Here is a 21,825-nt window from a genome sequence, read left to right on the forward strand (position 1 = left end):
GGCAGTAGGCGGGGGGGGGGGGGGGGGGGGGGGGGCACCCTGAACCGGTGGCCGCACATAGACAAAACCATGCGTCAACAATCACACCCTACGGACAATTTTCAATGTTCCATTAAAATGCCACCCATGCTTTTGGAATGTGGGAGGAAACAAAAGTACCCAGAGAAAATGGCCATGGGGATAACATGCAAACTTCACACCAAAGGGGATGGTTCGACCCGCCACCTCTTCATTTCACCTAATAGAGTTAACTTGGCTGACAACTGACCATCAAAATGAAACTGACTGTGATGAGAGAAAAAAAGGAAAGTTTAGGTCTGGAAAAGGACAAAAAGTGACTTTAATTAATTGTTTGAGTGACTCCCTTCCTCACAGGCACACAGATACGTACATTCATACATTCACAACAGTCGTTACAATGCATTTAATGTATTCACAAAATATCACGCACCCAAACTGTCATTGAGATGCTGCTGTAAATGATGATGTCAGGTCAATACAAGTTTCCATACGGGGTGCCAAGAGCCTCATTTGGACGACAGCTTTCAACAGACACTTTTGAAAAACAAACGAACAAACAAACAAACAAACAAAAACATGTTTTTTTTTTCAATCCATCCGGATTAAGAATCGCTTCTCGAAAAATAATAACTTATACACAGTTCTAATAGTAAACTTCCTTCCGGAACACAGCAGCTCAGTCATATGACGCTGGAACTGCTTGCTGGGTAAGAAATGTGGGCGATGGCCCACAGCTCTGAGAGATCCTGTCATCCATAAGTCTTTTATTTGGATTTTAGGTTTGGCACCACCCGATGTCAGATCGCGCGGTACGGCACCACCGTGGGCGAGTCTTCGGAAGCTGAGCGAAAGATACATAATGGTGGATTTGAAATGTAGAGAAAAAAAAGTTAGACCCACTATTCAGGTAATCTAGACACATATCCACCAATACCACAAGGTGGCGCTGTACTCACAAGTCCTTGACACTGTCAATGAGAGCCTGGATCTTTGCAATGACAACATCCACTTGCTCCTGAAACACATGAACAGACATGTAATGGTTGAATATACAAATGAAGGGCATGACAGCAACCTTAGAAGGGACATAAAAGAGTTTACCTGACGCCGTCGGTAGAAAAGCGGCAAAGAAAAGAGAGCAATTACGCCTGCACAGAGTGGAAGGGGGGGAAAAAGCCACAAAAGAAGTTCATAAGAAAGGCAAAGCGAGAGGTTGGTGAATATTTCCAGAAGTGAATTAATACCGATGATGAGGAGCGTTAGGCCATTGCACAGATCACCCAGAAAAGTAAGAAGATATATCAGGAACAGCAACTACAAAGCAAGGTGAAAAAATACATTATTGTGCCCAAAACATTATACAGTGATAACTTGGTTATGAACTTAATTGGTTAGCACAGACAGAGTGTGTAAGGCGAAAAGTGTGTATCCCAAAAATTAATTTCCCATAGGAAACCATTAAAATGAGAATAATCCGTTCCCAGGTCCCCACGAAACATAATTTTCTACTTTCTATTTTTCTAAGCCTTAAAACTACACAAAATACCTTATTTATGTATAATAAATGTGCTATCGTATTATAATTAAAGAAAAAAATAGTACGTATAATAAAGTTGTTTTATTTACCTTTGTGATGGTCATTGATGGCTTGATGGAATGGAGTGACCGGTTTCATCAGCATAAAACACTTGATGAGGAACGTAGCCTTCTTCTTTCACCATCTTGAGGAATGATGTCTTGTAGTTGCTTTCTCGGCGATAATTTTATCTTGTTCCTCATCAAGTGTGTTCTGTTTAGCTGGGTTGATAGCTTTTTGCATCAAGTGTACAGATGGCTTGTGCGGGTTATTTGTAGAGCCTGATTGATGGGATATTTTAACCTTGCAGTCTACACTCTGCTTTTGAACTATTCAAAGTTGAAACTCTCCCACTGTCGGCTGCCTGTCTCTTTAATGTTTAACCCCCCCCCCCTAACTGCTGCGTTCTTGACCAATCACGTGACTTTAACCGAAGACTGGGGGCGGGAATAGGGGACAAAAACAGTTGGCTGTCATTTTCTTGTTAGGAGAACGGGCTCGTTCGCGAACGACACATCACTCATTGTGGCGCTCCATGTGTATCCCGAAAAATAGTTCGTATGCCAAGGTAAAATTTTCATAAATGTAACGTTCGAAAACCGAAAAGTTCGTAAGCCAAGGGGTTCGTAAACTGAGGTATCACGGTATCTTTGAAAGCGGTTTTACTCGAAATAAAATATGCTACACAAGTGTTTCAGGCGGGGGATTAAATTTAGAAATCAAAACAACCATTTCTTAACTAATTCACTGCCAGACATGTGAAAAATGTCTCCACTCTCCAGGGTTTTTTGTCACAGTCGGTCAAATTCCAGGACCCACAATATATTGAGTTTTAGGACTACATAAACATTCAATGCAGCGCAAGAAACCTTAGACTCTCTTCTTTCATCAGAAAAAAGTTAATTCCTAAATGATATGGGTCTGGAGTTATATGAGCTTGAAATGAGGGCAGCTGTCCAAAATACAATGCAATACATACATATTGCTTTTATAGTCCTTCAAAGTTTTGGCGGTCCAACAAAACGCTAACATAAAAAAAGGTACCACCAACCCTTTGTTGCATATGGGAAAAAACAATCCAGAGTACAACACGAAAAGAACACTTACTTGAACGGATGTTCTCCATCACCCCAGTTAAGGCATGGAGGATTTAGTAGATGCGCACTGACAAGTGATGCAAATGGAGCTGACATTTGCAATTCTTGAATACATTCGGGAATGGAAGGAATAGGAAATAGGCCCAAAATCTGAGGTTGCCTTTCTCCCTTTTATATACGGCCCTTATATACCTATTGCCACCATGTCACCATTGAACAATGGAGAAAATCAAATTTTCACGCTTGCTGATTTAGGAATGTGCCCTATCAATAAAAATCTATACAAAAAAAGTAACGGCATCAATGGTGTCAAGTGTTTCCCAATATGGGACATAAAGATCTTAGATGGGGAGGGCCTCCATCTACGTATACCCTCCCTCCAGCTGCTACGTGTCATATCACATTCCAGCCAGGTCAGGGTTGACATTGGAAGGTCCCCAGGGCGGAACCGTTTAGCTCACAAGCGGTTTACAGGATCGCTAAGTCTCAAATTCGATGTAAAAACGCATGCCATTAATAGCTATTTTGGGCAGTGATGTTACAAATAAGGATGCACTAAGGGAGATTTATTAACCATGGAAATACATGTGCAAAATAAAATTGTTGCAGGACCCACAAAGCTGTCCACTAACAATCGCGAGATGGCAGCATACTTATTTAACATTAGATTTTACTATGAAAGAAAAATTAAAATGGAATTTTAGGACAGCTAAGTTTTTCTTGAAAATAATTGAATGCTGACACCCAGTTTTAGGAAGGATTGTTTTGACTCACATTAACTTTATATGATTCATTTGGAGATAAGATAGTACTATGTCACACAGAGTTTTGAAAGGCGCTTATAAATAAAATGTATTATTATTATTATTATTAAAATATTTTTGCTTTGGTCCTAAAATATAGACCACCAAGACAAACTGGAGCCACATGAATCCTGCAAATATGTAGATGTGGCATGACAGTCGCCGGAGGTGGCATTGGCTAAATTTGGCAGCTTGACACCTGGCCTGGAGCGTACTGAATGAGAATTGCTGTTACAACCAGTAATGTGGAGCGAGTTAGGACGGGTGACATTAAAAGTGAGAGAATGAAAGAGTAAAAATGAATGACAAGGAGGGCAGGTCTCGGAAGGACAGCAGGAACATACGCGCATGAGATCGGTCGCTTTTTCTCACCTTAAGGGATTCAAAGAGGTTGTCGACAAAGAAGAGTCTTTTCAGGCAGTCTACAGCACACAGAGTCATGACAATGACCTTCTGCATGTGCAACTCATTCTGCTCTCCACTAAAACTGATGTCCATATCCAAGTATGACCTGTTACATGCATTCAAAAGATAACAGATACAGTAAAGTCTCGTTATATCGATATCGGATATATCGATAGTCCCGGTTATATCGATACTATTTCTATGCACGCACTGAGAAAATTACATGCAAACAGGGTCGGATATATCGATAGTCCCGGTTATATCGATATTTTTTCGGACTCCCTTGAATATCGATATAACGAGACTTTACTGTATTACAAAGACGGTTGGGTCAAAAATAATCCAATTATGGGCCAAAAACAGACGAACCTTACTTGAGTCAATTTGACCCTATTTTTGGGTTATTCATTCTTAAAAGGTTCTGTCAAATTCAGCCAACTCGGTTCAGACCCTTGAATCCAACATTTTTTTATAAGTACATTTTCTGTTAAACGCTTTTGATACTGATGGTACAAATGAGTACGTCATAAATTTTTACTCGTAGAAAATAAAGGAGACTAAGTTTCTTCCCAAATTCGCTGTGGGTACAAGTTAGTACCTCATTCTTCCGATATCTAACGAGATGTGGCACTTTTCGGCCGTCAACAGAAGATTGCATCAGAATTACTCCAAGTGAGTGCAAATTACTTTGCTCGGTTTTATATTGTTTGTTTGTTCCTAAATATCCATAAAAATGGTTTCCTATGTTTGTATTCAGCTGTATAAACTCTACCATCTACGGTTTTATCTATAAAATTAATAGAAATGCGGATGACATTTTATTTATGATCAATATTATAAATACAGGTAACATCCGACTTCCGACCGACTTCCGTTCCGACCAAACGGTCGTAAGTTGAAATCCATTCAAAATGTTGAATAGAGACTCGGAGGCTAAATGACTCGCGAACTCCCCCCCTCTGGTGCCAACACACTGTCGATTGCTGTGCGAGAGTGAGGGTCTGGGGTTCGTGGTTGTAATTACGGGTGGTCGTAAGTCGGATGTTACCTGATTTGTAAAAAAAAAAAAACATTTCTTAATTTATGTGACTTTTAGAAGCCAATAAACTGATTCCGCATAAAATTTCTCCCAAAAATCTAATTTTCAGATTATGGCCTCGAAAGGGTGAAAGATTTACACAGGCTACAAATGCCACTAATTACTGTTCAGTACTATCATCCTGAACTCTATTTTTTGTTCTTTCTCATTTTCTCTGCAAGACCTCACATCAACCACTTCAACCCTTTCTTGTTGTTTGTTTTTTGCATTACTACATTACGTCACTTTATATACGTCACTACCTCACTTTACATACAGAAATTACATGTATTGTCATGTGTTGTCAATTTTATGTCTTTTTGAGCCTTATAAGTGCCTTGCACGCTGGGTCCGAGAGGACATTAATTTCATCTGTGCTGTATGTCATGCCTATTAGCATATTTGACAATGAAGCTGACTTTGACTTAGATAACTGTTTTAAAATTGCCTAAATTTGAGTCCTTCCAAAGTTTTTGGCGAGTCCTAAAAATAAGAACTCAACATTTGAGGTACCACCAAGCAAATTTTTTTCACATATGGGAAATATCACCAATCCTAATGACACAACACGAAAAGAAAATCACTTACTTGAACGGATGTTCTCCATCACCCCAGTTAAGGGCATGGAGGATTTTGTAGTAGATGCGCACTGACATGGTGATGCAAACGATGGCGAGAGACACCGTGGAGATCACGGTGATGATGCTGAGCTGGAACAGGCATAGGAGGCCCACCACGATGCCTGTCAGGACCATTCCCGTTCGCTCCGTGTCCTTCCAGTAGATCAGGTCCATGACTGGAAGATACGACGACCAGAGGAGTGAGAAAAGAAATTAGGGGAAACAATGCTTTTCATGCTGTAAAATCAAGAGGGTGAAAAGTTTACGTTTTCCATGTGGCGAGTAAGGCTGTAACGTCACAATACAATTATCACGATGTGAATATCATGATACGGTAATTATCAAGGATATTTTGCGGAGGTTGGCATAATAAAAAAAAGCTCACGATACTATATAGACCAGAGGTGTCAAACATACAGCCCGCGGGCCGGAACCGGCCCACAAGGAGGTTTTATCGGGCCCGCAGGATAATTCAAAAGTGGAAAAAATGCATGAACGACATAGAATTCTTTTTTTTAAAATGATGTACAATTCAAGGATTGTCCACTAGGGGGAAGAGTGGTGCTTTTTCAACGCAGTTTCAACACCCTCATTAGCCAAAATATCATTATCCAAACGGTGAAAAGTAGATAAGGAGTGTAGAATTTTCAATGACAAGTGGAAACGTCGTATTTTTTTACAGAGACGCGTGGGAAAACTTTGTGCTTGGTGTGTTTTCAACAAGTTTCGGTATTTTGGTTATTTATAGCATGTATGGTATAATTTTAATGGTCCGGCCCACTTGACATTTACCGAGGCCATATGTGGCCCACAATGTGAAATGAGTTTGACACCCCTGATATAGACAATCACATAATTGTAAAAAAAATGGAATACGTATTCCCCAAAACACTAGCCAGCAGTATATTGCCACCCTCTAGTGGTTGATGAAAAAATTGCATATACCTTAAATTAGAATTGGATTTTATCTGTAAAACTATGTTGCATTTCAATTTTTAAAAGTTAAGGTAAAAGGCAATTATTTAAAAAAATGTCTGAGTATTTATACACCTAACTATCAGCACTCCATAGAAATAAAACGTCAATTTTGATGAAGGCTATGAGACTGCCGTTTCAATGTTGGTCCTGATGACACTTGGTGCAGAGCTAACATTTTTGTAGGTGGTATTTAGTGGAAAAACTTCGATAACCACTGGGAAATCCAGCAGACATTTAAACAGCCATTAACTCTTCGAACTCTTTCAACAGTAGCCCAAATGGAACTGTATAGTGCCACTTAGCAATTTTTTGATGATACTAGTGCAGCGTGTTCTACCGGAAACAAATTCCTTGTGTGTTCTACATACTCGGCAATAAAGATGATTCTGATTCTGGGGAAGTACTTCAAATTTTGAGCATAACAAAATATCAATGCTTTCTAAGATGCAGAGGAAGATCTTGGAGGTGAGAGAAACCGTGACCCAAGGAAGAAGAGTGCTTCCCATCCGCCAACATGAGACGCCTGAGCGGCGAATAGGACACATACGCATTCAGATCGTGCTAAATTTAGCCCTCAGATGAAAGAGGAAAGCAAGCGGTTGAGGGGAATTTAAAAGGGGCCTTTTGCGGCACCTGCTGCCAGGCGTCAGCACCATTTTCTACAATCACTTGGTTTCGCCCTCGCTTCGTCACCCAGCAACAGCTGAGATGGAACCGGGTGGGGTAAATAGAATGATAAAATACACGATTTAATTTTGTAACTTTGTTTTTCTTCCCAACATCTTTATTTAACACATACCACGCTCATGATTTGGTAAATGTAGATTGTAGGAAGGATATTATTTTGCAGGGGTGGGCAATTTAAAAAAAATAATCATTGATGCATCGTTATTTGTAGCCGAACCAAACTGTAATCGTCAGTTGTTCAGTCCATGTTATTTTAACAACACTTCTACCACTTCCCCCCCACAAAAAAAATGAAATTGCCCAACAGATGAAAAATCCAATGTTATTAAAATGGTAAATGGAATACATTGTTCCTGCTACTACTATGGTCCAAGCCCAAAGAGCTTTATTTACACACACATAAACTGACATAAACTTACTTTCCCATTTCTGAACTGTTGAGTATTGCAGGAGCACGTTGGTAGCTGAGTGCAACTGTTTTAACTTCCAAAACGCCAACGAGCTTTAATTTAATGTTTTCCTTCTCTTGTTCAAAACTGAATATTCATATTCACAAATGTAGATTGTTTCAGCATTCGGTTTGCAGCAAGTGAAAACTATTGGGAACACACAAAAAAACATGATGTCATGTAAGATATGAAGGCTCGAGTAAACCTCTGGTTCCACTCTCACCATGATTCAAGATGTTGTCATGACTACCTGGTAACTAGGATACATTACCGGTAAAGTGTGCCAATGAATTACATCATCAAGTTATAAAAGGGAACAATGTTACTTTGAAACGGTAAATTACTCAAAAGACAAAAAGGAGTGTGTATGCTTAAACAAAATGGTAATGAGGAAATTAAAAGCTGCGCTCGGTTTACCCTCAATTGCTTCAAGACAAGACAATCTAGGAAAAACTAACAATCATCCTGGCCAACAACCGCTTTTTAGTATTTTCCCCAAGAGTCAAAAGAAGCTGAGGACCAGTCCTACTTCTGCAATAACCACGTGGCTAAAAAGTATAATCAGCACAATGTCGAGATACAATTAGTTATATAACACCACTCTTTTTTTTACCCACAATTTTTAGTCAAGTTGTCTCACCTTTGCTGGCCATTTTGGCTGCTGTTTCGCCTCACTACCCTCTCTGTCCCGCCGTGCTCCCCTCAACCCTACTGAGCTGTTTTTGGCCAGGCCCTGCTTGTTCAGCATCCCAAAATAATCTTTTCCTGCTGCACGGCCCACCCCCACTACTGCAATGATTCGTTTTTGTTTTTTTTTAACTCAGAAAGAGTGCAGTCATGACCAGTACAACACATTGTCTGTACAAACGCAGAGCTGCTAGTTTAAATCTAGACTATGTACATAAAAAAATATTTCAAGTGGTTCAAAAAGAAGAGAGACATTTGGCAGCTGCAACAAGACAAACCGGTCTAATTGTGCAACGTCATAAAAAAAAAATAGTAACAAATAAAAATGAAAAAAAAACTGACTTTTGGTGAGACATACTGGTCGATTAGCTACCCAATGCTAACTCATTTGTAGAGTCAATCACAATTAAAAACAAATAATAAAAAAGTAAAACCACAGTTAGCAATTTAACAAAAGAAGCAAGCTAAAACAAATAAGCAAAGTTGGAAGCTTTTGTGAGATAATATACTTAGTTCTGAGGTTTGAAGCACATTTCTTAACATCCCTTTGGGTCATGGTTGTAAAAAATAAAATAAAATAATAAAATAAAATAATAATCATAAAATAATACATTTAATTTCTAAGTGCCTTTCAAAACTCTCAAGGACAATTAATTTATAGTCACAGGATAAGTTTTTGTGTAAAGAATAGTCTTTCACCAAATGAAAAAAAGAGAAAAGTGTCGTTTGTTGCTGTGGCGCTTATGCTAATGCTACGCTTATGCTAACTACTACTTGCTCTGAGGTTAAAACCAAGAAACAACAAAGACGCAACAAAGACACTTTTAGAGTTAGAAAATTATGTCACTTACAGACTCACAAACATTTGATAAGCAAAATGCGAAACTGAAGCTAACTGAAGAATACAGACGCAGACAGACAGAAGTTCCGAACGGTCGTTCGTAAGGTGAATTCTTTCACAAGTTGCTTCAGTGCTATATTTTGTATGGAATGTATATTTAAGGCTTATATAAGTGTGTTTAAGGCTAGTATAAGTAACCTGTATTGGTTTGTACTGAAAAATAAACATTTCATAAAATATATGCTCTGGGGAAGAGTGGTGCTTTTTCAACGCAGTTTCAACACCCTCATTAGCCAAAATATCATTATCCAAACGGTGAAAAGTAGATAAGGAGTGTAGAATTTTCAATGACAAATGGACCACGTCGTATTTTTTTACAGAGACGCGTGGGAAAACTTTGTGCTTGGTGTGTTTTCAACAAGTTTCGGTATTTTGGTTATTTATAGCATGTATGGTATAATTTTAATGGTCCGGCCCACTTGACATTTACCGAGGCCATATGTGGCCCACAATGTGAAATGAGTTTGACACCCCTGATATAGACAATCACATAATTGTAAAAAAAATGGAATACGTATTCCCCAAAACAGTAGCCAGCAGTATATTGCCACCCTCTAGTGGTAGATGAAAATATTGCATATACCTTAAATTAGAATTGGATTTTATCTGTAAAACTATGTTGCATTTCAATTTTTAAAAGTTAAGGTAAAAGGCAATTATTTAAAAAAATGTCTGAGTATTTATACACCTAACTATCAGCACTCCATAGAAATAAAACGTAAATTTTGATGAAGGCTATGAGACTGCCGTTTCAATGTTGGTTCTGATGACGCTTGGTGCAGAGCTAACATTTTTGTAGGTGGTATTTAGTGGAAAAACTTCGATAACCACTGGGAAATCCAGCAGACATTTAAACAGCCATTAACTCTTCGAACTCTTTCAACAGTAGCCCAAATGGAACTGTATAGTGCCACTTAGAAATTTTTTGATGATACTAGTGCAGCGTGTTCTACCGGAAACAAATTCCTTGTGTGTTCTACATACTCGGCAATAAAGATGATTCTGATTCTGGGGAAGTACTTCAAATTTTGAGCATAACAAAATATCAATGCTTTCTAAGATGCAGAGGAAGATCTTGGAGGTGACAGAAACCGTGACCCAAGGAAGAAGAGTGCTTCCCATCCGCCAACATGAGACGCCTGAGCGGCGAATAGGACACATACGCATTCAGATCGTGCTAAATTTAGCCCTCAGATGAAAGAGGAAAGCAAGCGGTTGAGGGGAATTTAAAAGGGGCCTTTTGCGGCACCTGCTGCCAGGCGTCAGCACCATTTTCTACAATCACTTGGTTTCGCCCTCGCTTCGTCACCCAGCAACAGCTGAGATGGAACCGGGTGGGGTAAATAGAATGATAAAATACACGATTTAATTCTGTAACTTTGTTTTTCTTCCCAACATCTTTATTTAACACATACCACGCTCATGATTTGGTAAATTTAGATTGTAGGAAGGATACTATTTTGCAGGGGTGGGCAATTTAAAAAAAATAATCATTGATGCATCGTTATTTGTAGCCGAACCAAACTGTAATCGTCAGTTGTTCAGTCCATGTTATTTTAACAACACTTCTACCACTTCCCCCCCACAAAAAAAAAAAATGAAATTGCCCAACAGATGAAAAATCCAATGTTATTAAAATGGTAAATGGAATACATTGTTCCTGCTACTACTATGGTCCAAGCCCAAAGAGCTTTATTTACACACACATAAACTGACATAAACGTACTTTCCAATTTCTGAACTGTTGAGTATTGCAGGAGCACGTTGGTAGCTGAGTGCAACTGTTTTAACTTCCAAAACGCCAACGAGCTTTAATTTAATGTTTTCCTTCTCTTGTTCAAAACTGAATATTCATATTCACAAATGTAGATTGTTTCAGCATTCGGTTTGCAGCAAGTGAAAACTATTGGGAACACACAAAAAAACATGATGTCATGTAAGATATGAAGGCTCGAGTAAACCTCTGGTTCCACTCTCACCATGATTCAAGATGTTGTCATGACTACCTGGTAACTAGGATACATTACCGGTAAAGTGTGCCAATGAATTACATCATCAAGTTATAAAAGGGAACAATGTTACTTTGAAACGGTAAATTACTCAAAAGACAAAAAGGAGTGTGTATGTTTAAACAAAATGGTAATGAGGAAATTGAAAGCTGCACTCGGTTTACCCTCAATTGCTTCAAGACAAGACAATTTAGGAAAAACTAACAATCATCCTGGCCAACAACCGCTTTTTAGTATTTTCCCCAAGAGTCAAAAGAAGCTGAGGACCAGTCCTACTTCTGCAATAATCACGTGGCTAAAAAGTATAATCAGCACAATGTCGAGATACAATTAGTTATATAACACCACTCTTTTTTTACCCACAATTTTTAGTCAAGTTGTCTCACCTTTGCTGGCCATTTTGGCTGCTGTTTCGCCTCACTACCCTCTCTGTCCCGCCGTGCTCCCCTCAACCCTACTGAGCTGTTTTTGGCCAGGACCTGCTTGTTCAGCATCCCAAAATAATCTTTTCCTGCTGCACGGCCCACCCCCACTACTGCAATGATTAGTTTTTGTTTTTTTTTAACTCAGAAAGAGTGCAGTCATGACCAGTACAACACATTGTCTGTACAAACGCAGAGCTGCTACTTCAAATCTAGACTATGTACATAAAAAATATTTCAAGTGGTTCAAAAAGAAGAGAGACATTTGGCAGCTGCAACAAGACAAACCGGTCTAATTATGCAACGTCATAAAAAAAAAGTAACAAATAAAAATTTAAAAAAACTGACTTTTGGTGAGACATACTGGTCGATTAGCTACCCAATGCCAACTCATTTGTAGAGTCAATCACAATTAAAAACAAATAATAAAAAAGTAAAACCACAGTTAGCAATTTAACAAAAGAAGCAAGCTAAAACAAATAAGCAAAGTTGGAAGGTTTTGTGAGATAATATACTTAGTTCTGAGGTTTGAAGCACATTTCTTAACATCCCTTTGGGTCATGGTTGTAAAAAATAAAATAAAATAATAATCATAAAATAATACATTTAATTTCTAAGTGCCTTTCAAAACTCTCAAGGACAATTAATTTATAGTCACAGGATAAGTTTTTGTGTAAAGAATAGTCTTTCACCAAATGAAAAAAAGAGAAAAGTGTCGTTTGTTGCTGTGGCGCTTATGCTAATGCTACGCTTATGCTAACTACTACTTGCTCTGAGGTTAAAACCAAGACACAACAAAGACGCAACAAAGACACTTTTAGAGTTAGAAAATTATGTCACTTACAGACCCACAAACATTTGATAAGCAAAATGCGAAACTGAAGCTAACTGAAGAATACAGACGCTCCCCATCTTACGAACAAGACAAGTTCCGAACGGTCGTTCGTAAGGTGAATTCTTTCACAAGTTGCTTCAGTGCTATATTTTGTATGGAATGTATATTTAAGGCTTATATAAGTGTGTTTAAGGCTAGTATAAGTAACCTGTATTGGTTTGTACTGAAAAATAAACATTTCATAAAATATATGCTCTGTAAAGATATGTACATGTACAACTGGAGAGAATACTACATACAAAAATGTTTGTATGTACCATTGTTGGTAACTCAAATGTTCGTAAGTAGGGGAGTGTCTGTCGTCTTGGGAATAGCACAGTATATGGTCAATTTAGCCAATTTTATTGTCAAGCAAGATTAAACCTAACGTTGGTTTGATGTGCGGCAACAGAAATAAGCGTGAGAAACTCCACCCTGCACCCTCCAAAAGATTAATGTGTGCTATTTATTCGTGACACTCTAAACTCTGTCAGCAGCTTTACTGCACATTCATTCAAAGTCCCATGGTTCACTGCTACCCCTAACACACCCACACCACTAAAATAAGCCGAGCTCTGTTTCGAGTGACAGTCCACTTCAAATGCCACCGGGCGGGAAGAAAGGACGTTATCTCACACTGCAAAAAGTTAGCACAAAGCTGCAGATACTAAAACTAAATGTTACTAATATAGTGGTACAGTCTGGCGCGACCATGTTGAAGACATCAGCAAGAAGCACACAATCTGAGATGGTTGCCGTGGAGACACCGTAAAGAGGGAAGACATTTCAAGGGTGAGCATCTTATCTTACTCTTAAACAATCAATGTGAAATCGGATCTGTTTCCATTCAAGAGCTCATTGGAAGTGCCCCTCCCATTACAGACATTCAGGAAGTGGCAAAACGACAAGGACATGTACCTGCTTTATGTGGGCACACTGTAGTGCTGTCTAAGGGATTTGGGGCTGAGTACCACCCCTGGCTCAGCAGCTTTTCCTGAGTATCTGGAGCAACGGCATCCGTCGACATGGAATTGGGCTGAGTCAGTTGCAGGGGCTCCTCTAAAATGACAGCTGACTCAGGCTCGGGGGTCGGTGAGGATGCTTCTGCTGCTGGGAAAAAAAGGGATGACATCACAGATGACATCACGTCTCTCTTCTTTCCTCAGGAAAAAAAAGTTAATTCCTAAGTTATATGGTTCTGGAGTTATCTGAGCTTGCAACGGGGGCGGCTGTACAAAATACACCACAAAGCATACATATTGATTTTGATAGCGCTTTAACAACAGCTGAAGCTGGAACAAAGCGCCAACATGGAAAAAAAGGGAAATTATGCCCCCTCGTGGAAGGGAAAAAACATTACCAGAGGTCTGGCCAGCGCTTAATCGGCACCCAAGATAGAAAAAGCCAAACCCGAAGTAATTTGGGAATGGCACCCCTCGTCATATTTTCAATTCCCGAATAAATTTGTGAATGGCAGTGAATGAGTTAATATCATTTCAATTTACCGGTACTTGAAAAAAATAAAATGATTTGATTACGGCGCTTATAAATAAAATGTATTATTATAGATGTATTATTATTGTTATTGATTATGAAAAAGGTATGCTGGTGTGAGAGATGAGGATGCATAAAACCGGGTTAGATGGAGGACAATGATTCGCTGTGGCGACCCCTGAAGGGAAAAGCCGAGAGGAAAAGCAGAAAGAAGAGGATTGATGATGAAGAAAATGCATCTGAAGTACGCATGAACAAGCAGCAAAAGCTCCACGTAACTTTTGTCCCTCAACTCACTTCAATAACAATACTTTGACAGCTTTGAAGTGAGTACAAAAACAAGCAAAAAGGTCCCCTGCCAAAAATTGGTTATGATTTTAAGCTGATTAGTGAAATTTTCTGTCTGACTGTGTGGAATGGATTGTACTACAAAGTATTGAAAGTTGAGATAAAACTGCTCTCCTTACTTATGATCACTGCATCACCTTCCTGAATCTCAATGTCGTCTGATTGGGCCGTTGGCTGCATTGTTACGGTTTCATTTTGCCTCCTTCTTCTTGGACTTGCGGTCATCGTGTCTTCCTCATCGACCTGACTCAGGAAGCCTTGCGGGTCCCATTCGACATCGGGCGAGTCCAGCGGCGTTTCCGGAGTGTCTGTACGCACTAGGGAGGTACGACTTCCCCTGGAGCCACCCCTGCGTCTTTCCAGGTGGGTGCGTGAAGCCCCCATTGCGTCAGGTTCAGCGATGGTAATGTAGGAGAAGGTCAGCTCGAGGGAGTTCTGACGCGGCGTCCCCCAGATTGACGGGGAAGAGACCAGTGTGTCGTCGTCATCGTAGACGACCTCTTCGTCATCGGAGTAGTCCCTCGCTGTTTGCAGTTCGTGCAGCTCTGACTCTTCATTACCACCTGGAAAAAATTGGAGTCATTAAATTATTAAAAATAATAATAATATATTGCACTCCAAATGTTGAATATCTTTTGTAGCAGCGTCAAAATCAAGTCACTCATTCACTGCCAGACATGTATAAAAATATGTACACTCCAGTGCCAGGGTTTTTGTCATTGTCACTCGAATTTCAGGACCCACAGAATATTGAGTTTTAGGACTATATAAACATTCAATGTAGCGTAAGAAACCTTACACTGCCTATTTTCATCAGAAAAAAAGAATTAATTCCTAAATTAGATGAGTCTGGAGTTATATAAACTTGAAATGAGGGTGGTTGTCCAAAAAAACAACGCAATACATACATATTTGTTTATATAGCATTTAAACAACAGCTGAAGTGGGAAGGAAGTGCAAACATGGAAAAAAGGGAAATGCTTCCCCCCTGTGGAAGGGAAAAACATCGTTAGAGGTCTGGCCAGCGCTTTATCAGCCCCAAAACAAGTAAAACCAAAACCAGAACAAATTCTGGAATGCCGCTCTCCGTCATATTTTCAATTCCCGAATAAATTTGTGAATGGCAGTGAATGAGTTAACCATCACATAAACGTTTTGAGCAATTGTTTAACTTTCAATTGTCGCAATCCTCTCAAGTCAGCATCTCGGTAATTAATTATTCTCTGATTTCATGAAAGCAGGCGGATTATGTTTGGTGTTGAATCGAAATAGACATTTGCAACCATATACAGTAAAGTCTCGTTATATCGATATCGGTTATATCGATAGTACCACTTATTACGATACTATTTCTATGAACGCAAGGAGAAAATTACATGCGCACAGGGTCGAATATATCGATAGTCCCGGTTATATCGATATTTTTTCGGACTCCCGAGAATATCGATATAACGAGACTTTACTGTACTTCGACTTTTACAATTAGACTTAGACAGTTAAGAAAATATGAATGCTTTGTTGCCTTATTTTTAATCTAAGTGCATTATTCAATGTTTCTGATTAATCATTGAGTCAAGCCCACACAGACTCACCGTGCAAATGTCGGATATTGTCCTTGAGCGTTTTGAAAGGCGTTTGAAAATAAAATGTATTATTGTTATTATTATTATTATATTGTGGGTTCAATAACTATTCTGTCTAGGAGCTCTAATAAAAGACACAAACTCCATATTGTCATTTGATTCTACTTCCTGCAGTTGCAATATCCACGTGCCTCAATTCCAATGTTTCTCTTTTGTTGCCACACAAAAAAAAATCCTCAGCACTGTTTTATCATTTGGTGTCGAAAAACAGCGCTAAAGTTGGATAGATCAGGAAGGAAGCACACAATCACTTGTGGCACTTCAGTTAAGATATTTTGAAGAGAGGAACCGGGTTGCACTTTTAAAAAAAAACCTCAAATGAATCATAACGCAGTGTGTCAATGTGTTGCATTCATACCGTCGGTGCACGGGGGTGTTGAATCAGGAGTGGAGGCCACTGAGCCATATTCCTCTGCAAAAAAACAAAGGAAAGCATTATTTTCATGAAACTGGCGGTTCATTCACAGTCAATGTCAAATCAACACGCAAGGCTTTTATACTAAAACATTGATATGAATGTGAAATCTATTTATTTTCACCTTTGCACCCCCAATGAAAGATGCATTCATACATATTTCAAAATATTTTGTGTGATCAAGTGGAACTACTATTTATTTCGATACATTTTTCCAATTCATATTAAAGTCTACTAGATGTGTGCACTAAAACATGCAAGTAGAACTAAGTGCACATAGAACATTCCTGCTCCATTCAGCCATGTGTGTTCCAAAGAGCAGGGGAGAGGATGAAGAGGAGGGCCATCATTCGATATCCTCGGTGATAGTAAGATGCTGAGCTACAGTGATGAGAAGCAGGAATATGCACTCGCAAGCTAGCAAAAAAGAGCAGACTTACGGCAATGGGAGAATCCTAAAACCTGGCCCATATTCCATCAAGACATCGCTGAGCCTTCCCAGCCTGGAAGACACCCCCCCCCCCACCCAGACCCAATTCCACTCTCATGTATTGCCAAGGAACCGTGCGGGAAAAGCCTCAGGTCCTTCTCTCCAGGCTGCTTCTGTGGTCCTCGGTGATGTGCGTGAGCAGCTTCCTGCCTCATACACTTAGTTGCCCCGCCCTGCCTCTCACCAGCATCCCCCTCGTGCACCCCCTTCCTACTCCTCCTCCCTCCACTCTCTGCCTGCTCTCACATCAACACCACTCCTGCAGCTAGCAGCAGTGCAGCTACAGTAAACAGTGAGGCATATGAGAAAATGGCATGGATGTCTGGTCGTCATGGAGCAGTCATTTGAGCATCTAATGGGGGGGGGATGTCAATAATGAATAAGATGAACACATGGACTCAAATGACCATGTATAATTGACGGCCATTGAAATGCATTGGAGGGTGGGGGGTATTCACATAAAATATCTATATAAAATTCTGCAGATACCAATTCATGATTATATGGAGTTAATAGGTGTCCAAACAATGGCTTGCGGGGGCTTTTGCGGTGTATTAGCAATTATTTTTGTGTTAAAGAGATTGTCAATTACCAACCCAGTCCAACAAGTGGTGCTCCAATTTATTGGCCAGTGATTGTGATGGGGTGATTTCTGCGAAAAAGTATGTGATTAGCAGATGTTCATCAATTCCTTACATTAATTTGATATTCATATTTACTAGGTGATATCAAAAGTACAGGTAAAAATATAATTAGTGCAGTGGCAAGTCGTATATTTCACACTTAGGCCTTCAGTTGTGTTACATCTGAATCAATACAACCTTTACTAACTATTTTATGGCTATACAACCTTTACTGCAGCTACAGCTGCGACTCATATGAAAAGTGTGGTGTGATTTACGACAAGTCCACTAAGGCAGTGGTCCCCAACCTTTTTTCCGCCACGGACCGGTTTAATATCAGACAATATTTTCACGGACCGGCGGATAAAGAAACTTTCCAAAGGCAATTGTTTTTTACCCATTTTGCTATCTTGAAGAATGGCCTGCCACAGGAGGTGCTGCAACATTTCTACACGGCTGTCATCGAATCCATCCTGTGTTCTTCCATCACCGTTTGGTTCGGGGCCGCCACAAAAATGGACAAAATCCGACTTCAACGGACAGTTAGGACGGCGGAAAAAATCATTGGCACCGCCCTACCCACTCTCAAGGACTTGCACACTGCAAGAATCCGAACAAGGGCGCGGAAAATCCTACTGGACCCTCCGCACCCTGCCCACCACCTTTTCCAACTACTCCCCTCAGGCAGGCGCTACCGATCCATGCGCACCAAATCCAGCAGACATTTAAACAGCTTCTTCCCCCAAGCCATTAACTCTTTGAACTCTTTCAACAGTAGCCAAAAGGGAACTGTATAGTGCCATTTAGCAGTTTCTTTGACGACGATACTAGTGCAGCGTGTTCTACCGGAAACAAATTCCTTGTATGTTCTACATACTTGGCAATAAAGATGATTCTGATTCTGATTCTGATTCTGATCTTACGGTGGGCTGTAAGATAGCAAAGATACGCTACGGTGGTCCGCGGCCCAGGCGTTGGAAACCTCTGCACTAGAGGGTACCGTTAAACAGGAAAAAAGGCCTGCGAGAAGGTCTTGGTGTCGCCAACTCGGAATCTGATTGGTTAAAGAAACTGTTTTATCGACACTTATTTTATGCTATAGAGCCCGCAGAACTGATCATGAAGGGGTCCATGTTGGTTTCTGACCCTGGTAACAAATAATAATAATAATAATCTTCTTTTCCTTTCGGCTTTTCCCTTGAAGAGGTCGCCACAGCAAATCAGTGTCCTCATCAGTGTCATCTTTAGAGGTTTGATCCGCATGTTTGTTTTGGCCAAGCTTTTATGTCGGATGCCCTTCCTGACACAACCCTCTGTATTTATCCGGGCTTGGGACCGGCACAAGAAGACATAGGTCCCTTTGTGGCTACAGAACAAGCAACTCGCTCAGTAAAAGGCTCCCAAACACAAAATGGTAATCGGCACAGCAACATTCAAAAAAGCAAAAACTATACTCACCATTTGATGACAATGCTCTGATCTTACTGTGAAATGGGCATCTCTTTCTTTACATTACATCACAAACAGAACTCCAGTCCTTTAAGATGCTTTATCTTCCAGTCACAGTATATCTAAATCAGGGGTGTCAAAGTCATTTTTTGCCGCGGGCCACATTGTAGTTATGGTTTCCTCTCGAGGGCCGTTATGAATTTGGGGAACCCATTAGAATGGTTAAATCCCTTCAAATATTCCATATAGAGCACACAGCAAATTAATGAATAACCCGTTTTCAAATCTGAAGTCAAGAATAATGACTTTTATTGTGGTTGACATCCAAAAATATGAAATTTTGGCTCAGATTTTAGCAATCATCATATGTATCCCAGCTGGCATGGGAACGCCTCGGGATCCGCCAGGACGAGCTGGAAGAAGTGGCTGGGGAGAGGGAAGTCTGGGATTCCCTACTGAAGCTGCTGCCCCCGCGACCCGACCCCGGATAAGCGGGAGAAGATGGATGGATGGATGGATCATGGAATTTAACAAGTTTGATTTGCTTTCGCGGGCCGAAAAAAACAATGTGGCGGGCCGGATTTGGCCCGCGGGCCTTGACTTTGACACCTGTGATCTAAATGATCTGTTTCCTGTTAACATATGTATATTTTGAAAAAAAAAAGTATATACCGGAAACAGGAAGTGTGCGAAATAAGTGACGTGATTGTGTTTACAACGTAGCGAAGTAATTAGCCGTTTTAGCTCAATACAAGTCGGTTGCTTTCTTGGAGCAATTCTTTTATATGAACGATTACTTACTATATATAAGATTTATATACACGATTGCACAGCGCATAGTTTTTTTTCGTTTGATCGCTTAGGCCGCATTTTGCATGGACGGTCAATGGACTACTCTGTTCATGAAGCTTGGAACGAGGCGACCAACGTTTACCTGCTGGTTATTCTGGTCAGCTTCGGCCTGCTCGTGTACGCCAGAAAGTGAGCATACTTTGTTATTATACTTCACAATTTAGATCGTTAACATGGTCACCTTAATTCTGTACAAAGCGGCATTCCAATACAGTATTTTTTTTTTAATGTAATAGGCCTCAGCACAAACTGCGACACTTTTGAAGATAAAGCGGATCGGAAAACAAATGAATGAATTTACTGCTGTGTTTGATACATACAGTAAAGTCTCGTTATATCGATATCGGATATATCGATAGTCCCGGTTATATCGATACTATTTCCGTGCACGCACGGAGAAAATTACATGCAAACAGGGTCGGATATATCGATAGTCCCGGTTATATCGATATTTTTTCGGACTCCCTTGAATATCGATATAACGAGACTTGACTGTACTTCGGGATTCGTGTTCCTAAAAGACATATAGTAGTTACGTTACAGTTCGCTATATTCCACCGCGACTGTTTCTGTCCATTTAATAATAATAATACATTTCATTTATAAGCGCCTTTCAAATAATGGCTGAAATGTAATTGGTTAAATGCTTAAATACGAAAACACACATCTGGAAGCATCTCAACAGGGGAAAACCAATGAAACGAATCTGAAAGACAATTTGGAATTATTTAAAAAGAATTCCTGAATACAATATAATGAACATCAGTCTGTGATTCAGGTATTTTTAGGCCGGCAGAGAAGGCCTTGCAGGCCCTGACGGTCCAACTGAATTATTGTAAGGTAAAAGTGCCACTATTGGGTAGGACTGAGAATAGTAAATGTATTGTATATCAAATTGAATGAAAGAGTTCTTTTTAAAACTGTTCCGTTACACAGATGACATTTTCATTCTATTTTACTGTAACCTAAGTCTGCATTAGCATCGGACGGCATCATTTATATTCTACATTGTTTCTTAATACAGTACAGTGAGACCTCAACTTACAAACACCTCAACTTACAAACTTTTTGCTTTACAAACGTCAAACTTATGAAAATTAAACCTTATAATAAGCACTATTTTCATAATACACACCCACCAAGGCTGACGGAGTGATCTTCTGCGGAAGCACACGACCGAACAGTACCAGAGGTTAAGTTACCAACAGTCCTTATGGAAGGTGACTCTCCTTCCATAAGCCATCAACGACCATCAAAAAGGTAAATGAAACTTTTTTACAGCACAGTTTATTTCTTTAATTACAGTCATCATGTAATACGCCTCTCTTTCCAAACAGCAATTCCCATTCACCTTCGACCTCCAACGCCATTCCATCAAGCCATCAATGACCATCACAAATGTAAATAAAGTGACTTTATGATACAATGCAGTGTGTTTCTTTCATTACAATACAATAGCACATTTATTATACATAGAATAAGGCATGCTGTGTGTAGTTTTAAGACTTATTTAGTTGAAAAGTATATTTTATGGAAACCCAAGCCATCAATGACCATCACAAATGTAAATAAAGTGACTTTATGATACAATGCAGTGTGTTTCTTTCATTACAATACAATAGCACATTTATTATACATAGAATAAGGCATGCTGTGTGTAGTTTTAAGACTTATTTAGTTGAAAAGTATATTTTATGGAAACCCGTGAACGGATTATTCCCATTTTAATGGTTTCCTATGCGAATTTCTTTTTGAGATACACACTTTTCGCCTTACACACTCTGTCTGGGAACCAATTAAGTTCGTAAGTTGAGGTCTCACTGTATTATAATTGGGCCTTACCTTTGTCGAGATTCTTGTCTTAGATTTCATTCAAATGTGTGCCTAATGTGAAGTAAAGAGAT

General features: G+C 39.6%; 1 protein-coding gene across 4 annotated transcripts; it reads right to left on the bottom strand.

Annotated features, from left to right (window-relative positions):
• Window positions 1–316: 316 nt before the first annotated feature.
• On the bottom strand, window positions 317–21,805 carry rtn2a (reticulon 2a). 4 transcript variants are annotated; one of them, XM_089013507.1, is made up of 11 exons: window positions 21,764–21,805; window positions 17,594–17,649; window positions 16,451–16,504; window positions 14,569–15,012; window positions 13,526–13,717; window positions 5,569–5,776; window positions 3,870–4,008; window positions 1,266–1,335; window positions 1,123–1,169; window positions 978–1,036; window positions 317–862 (listed from the first exon to the last, which is right to left on the bottom strand). In XM_089013507.1, the coding sequence occupies exons 4-11, from the start codon at window positions 14,831–14,833 to the stop codon at window positions 610–612; spliced, it is 1,233 nt and encodes a 410-aa protein (XP_088869633.1). In that variant the 5' UTR covers window positions 14,834–15,012; window positions 16,451–16,504; window positions 17,594–17,649; window positions 21,764–21,805; the 3' UTR covers window positions 317–609. The 4 variants fall into 4 exon arrangements, with proteins under 4 accessions (XP_088869633.1, XP_088869631.1, XP_088869630.1 ...); XM_089013505.1 differs by lacking the exons at window positions 17,594–17,649; window positions 21,764–21,805 and adding an exon at window positions 16,948–17,035 and having other exon boundaries at window positions 13,526–13,714; XM_089013504.1 differs by lacking the exons at window positions 17,594–17,649; window positions 21,764–21,805 and adding an exon at window positions 16,948–17,035.
• Window positions 21,806–21,825: the final 20 nt, after the last annotated feature.

This window comes from Hippocampus bargibanti, linkage group LG14, assembly GCF_051943395.1.
Source record: "Hippocampus bargibanti isolate YZ-2025 linkage group LG14, ASM5194339v1, whole genome shotgun sequence".
NCBI classification, from domain to species: domain Eukaryota; kingdom Metazoa; phylum Chordata; class Actinopteri; order Syngnathiformes; family Syngnathidae; genus Hippocampus; species Hippocampus bargibanti.

Excerpts from the sequence above, each read along its gene's own strand:
- rtn2a (XM_089013504.1), bottom strand. The coding sequence starts at position 16,978 with ATGGGCCAGGTTTTAGGATTCTCCCATTGCC. Across the intron at positions 5,777-13,525 it reads AGTGTGCCCACATAAAGCAG|TCATGGACCTGATCTACTGG; the intron begins GTACATGTCCTT and ends CGTATCTTCCAG. Across the intron at positions 1,170-1,265 it reads CCTAACGCTCCTCATCATCG|GCGTAATTGCTCTCTTTTCT; the intron begins GTATTAATTCAC and ends CACTCTGTGCAG.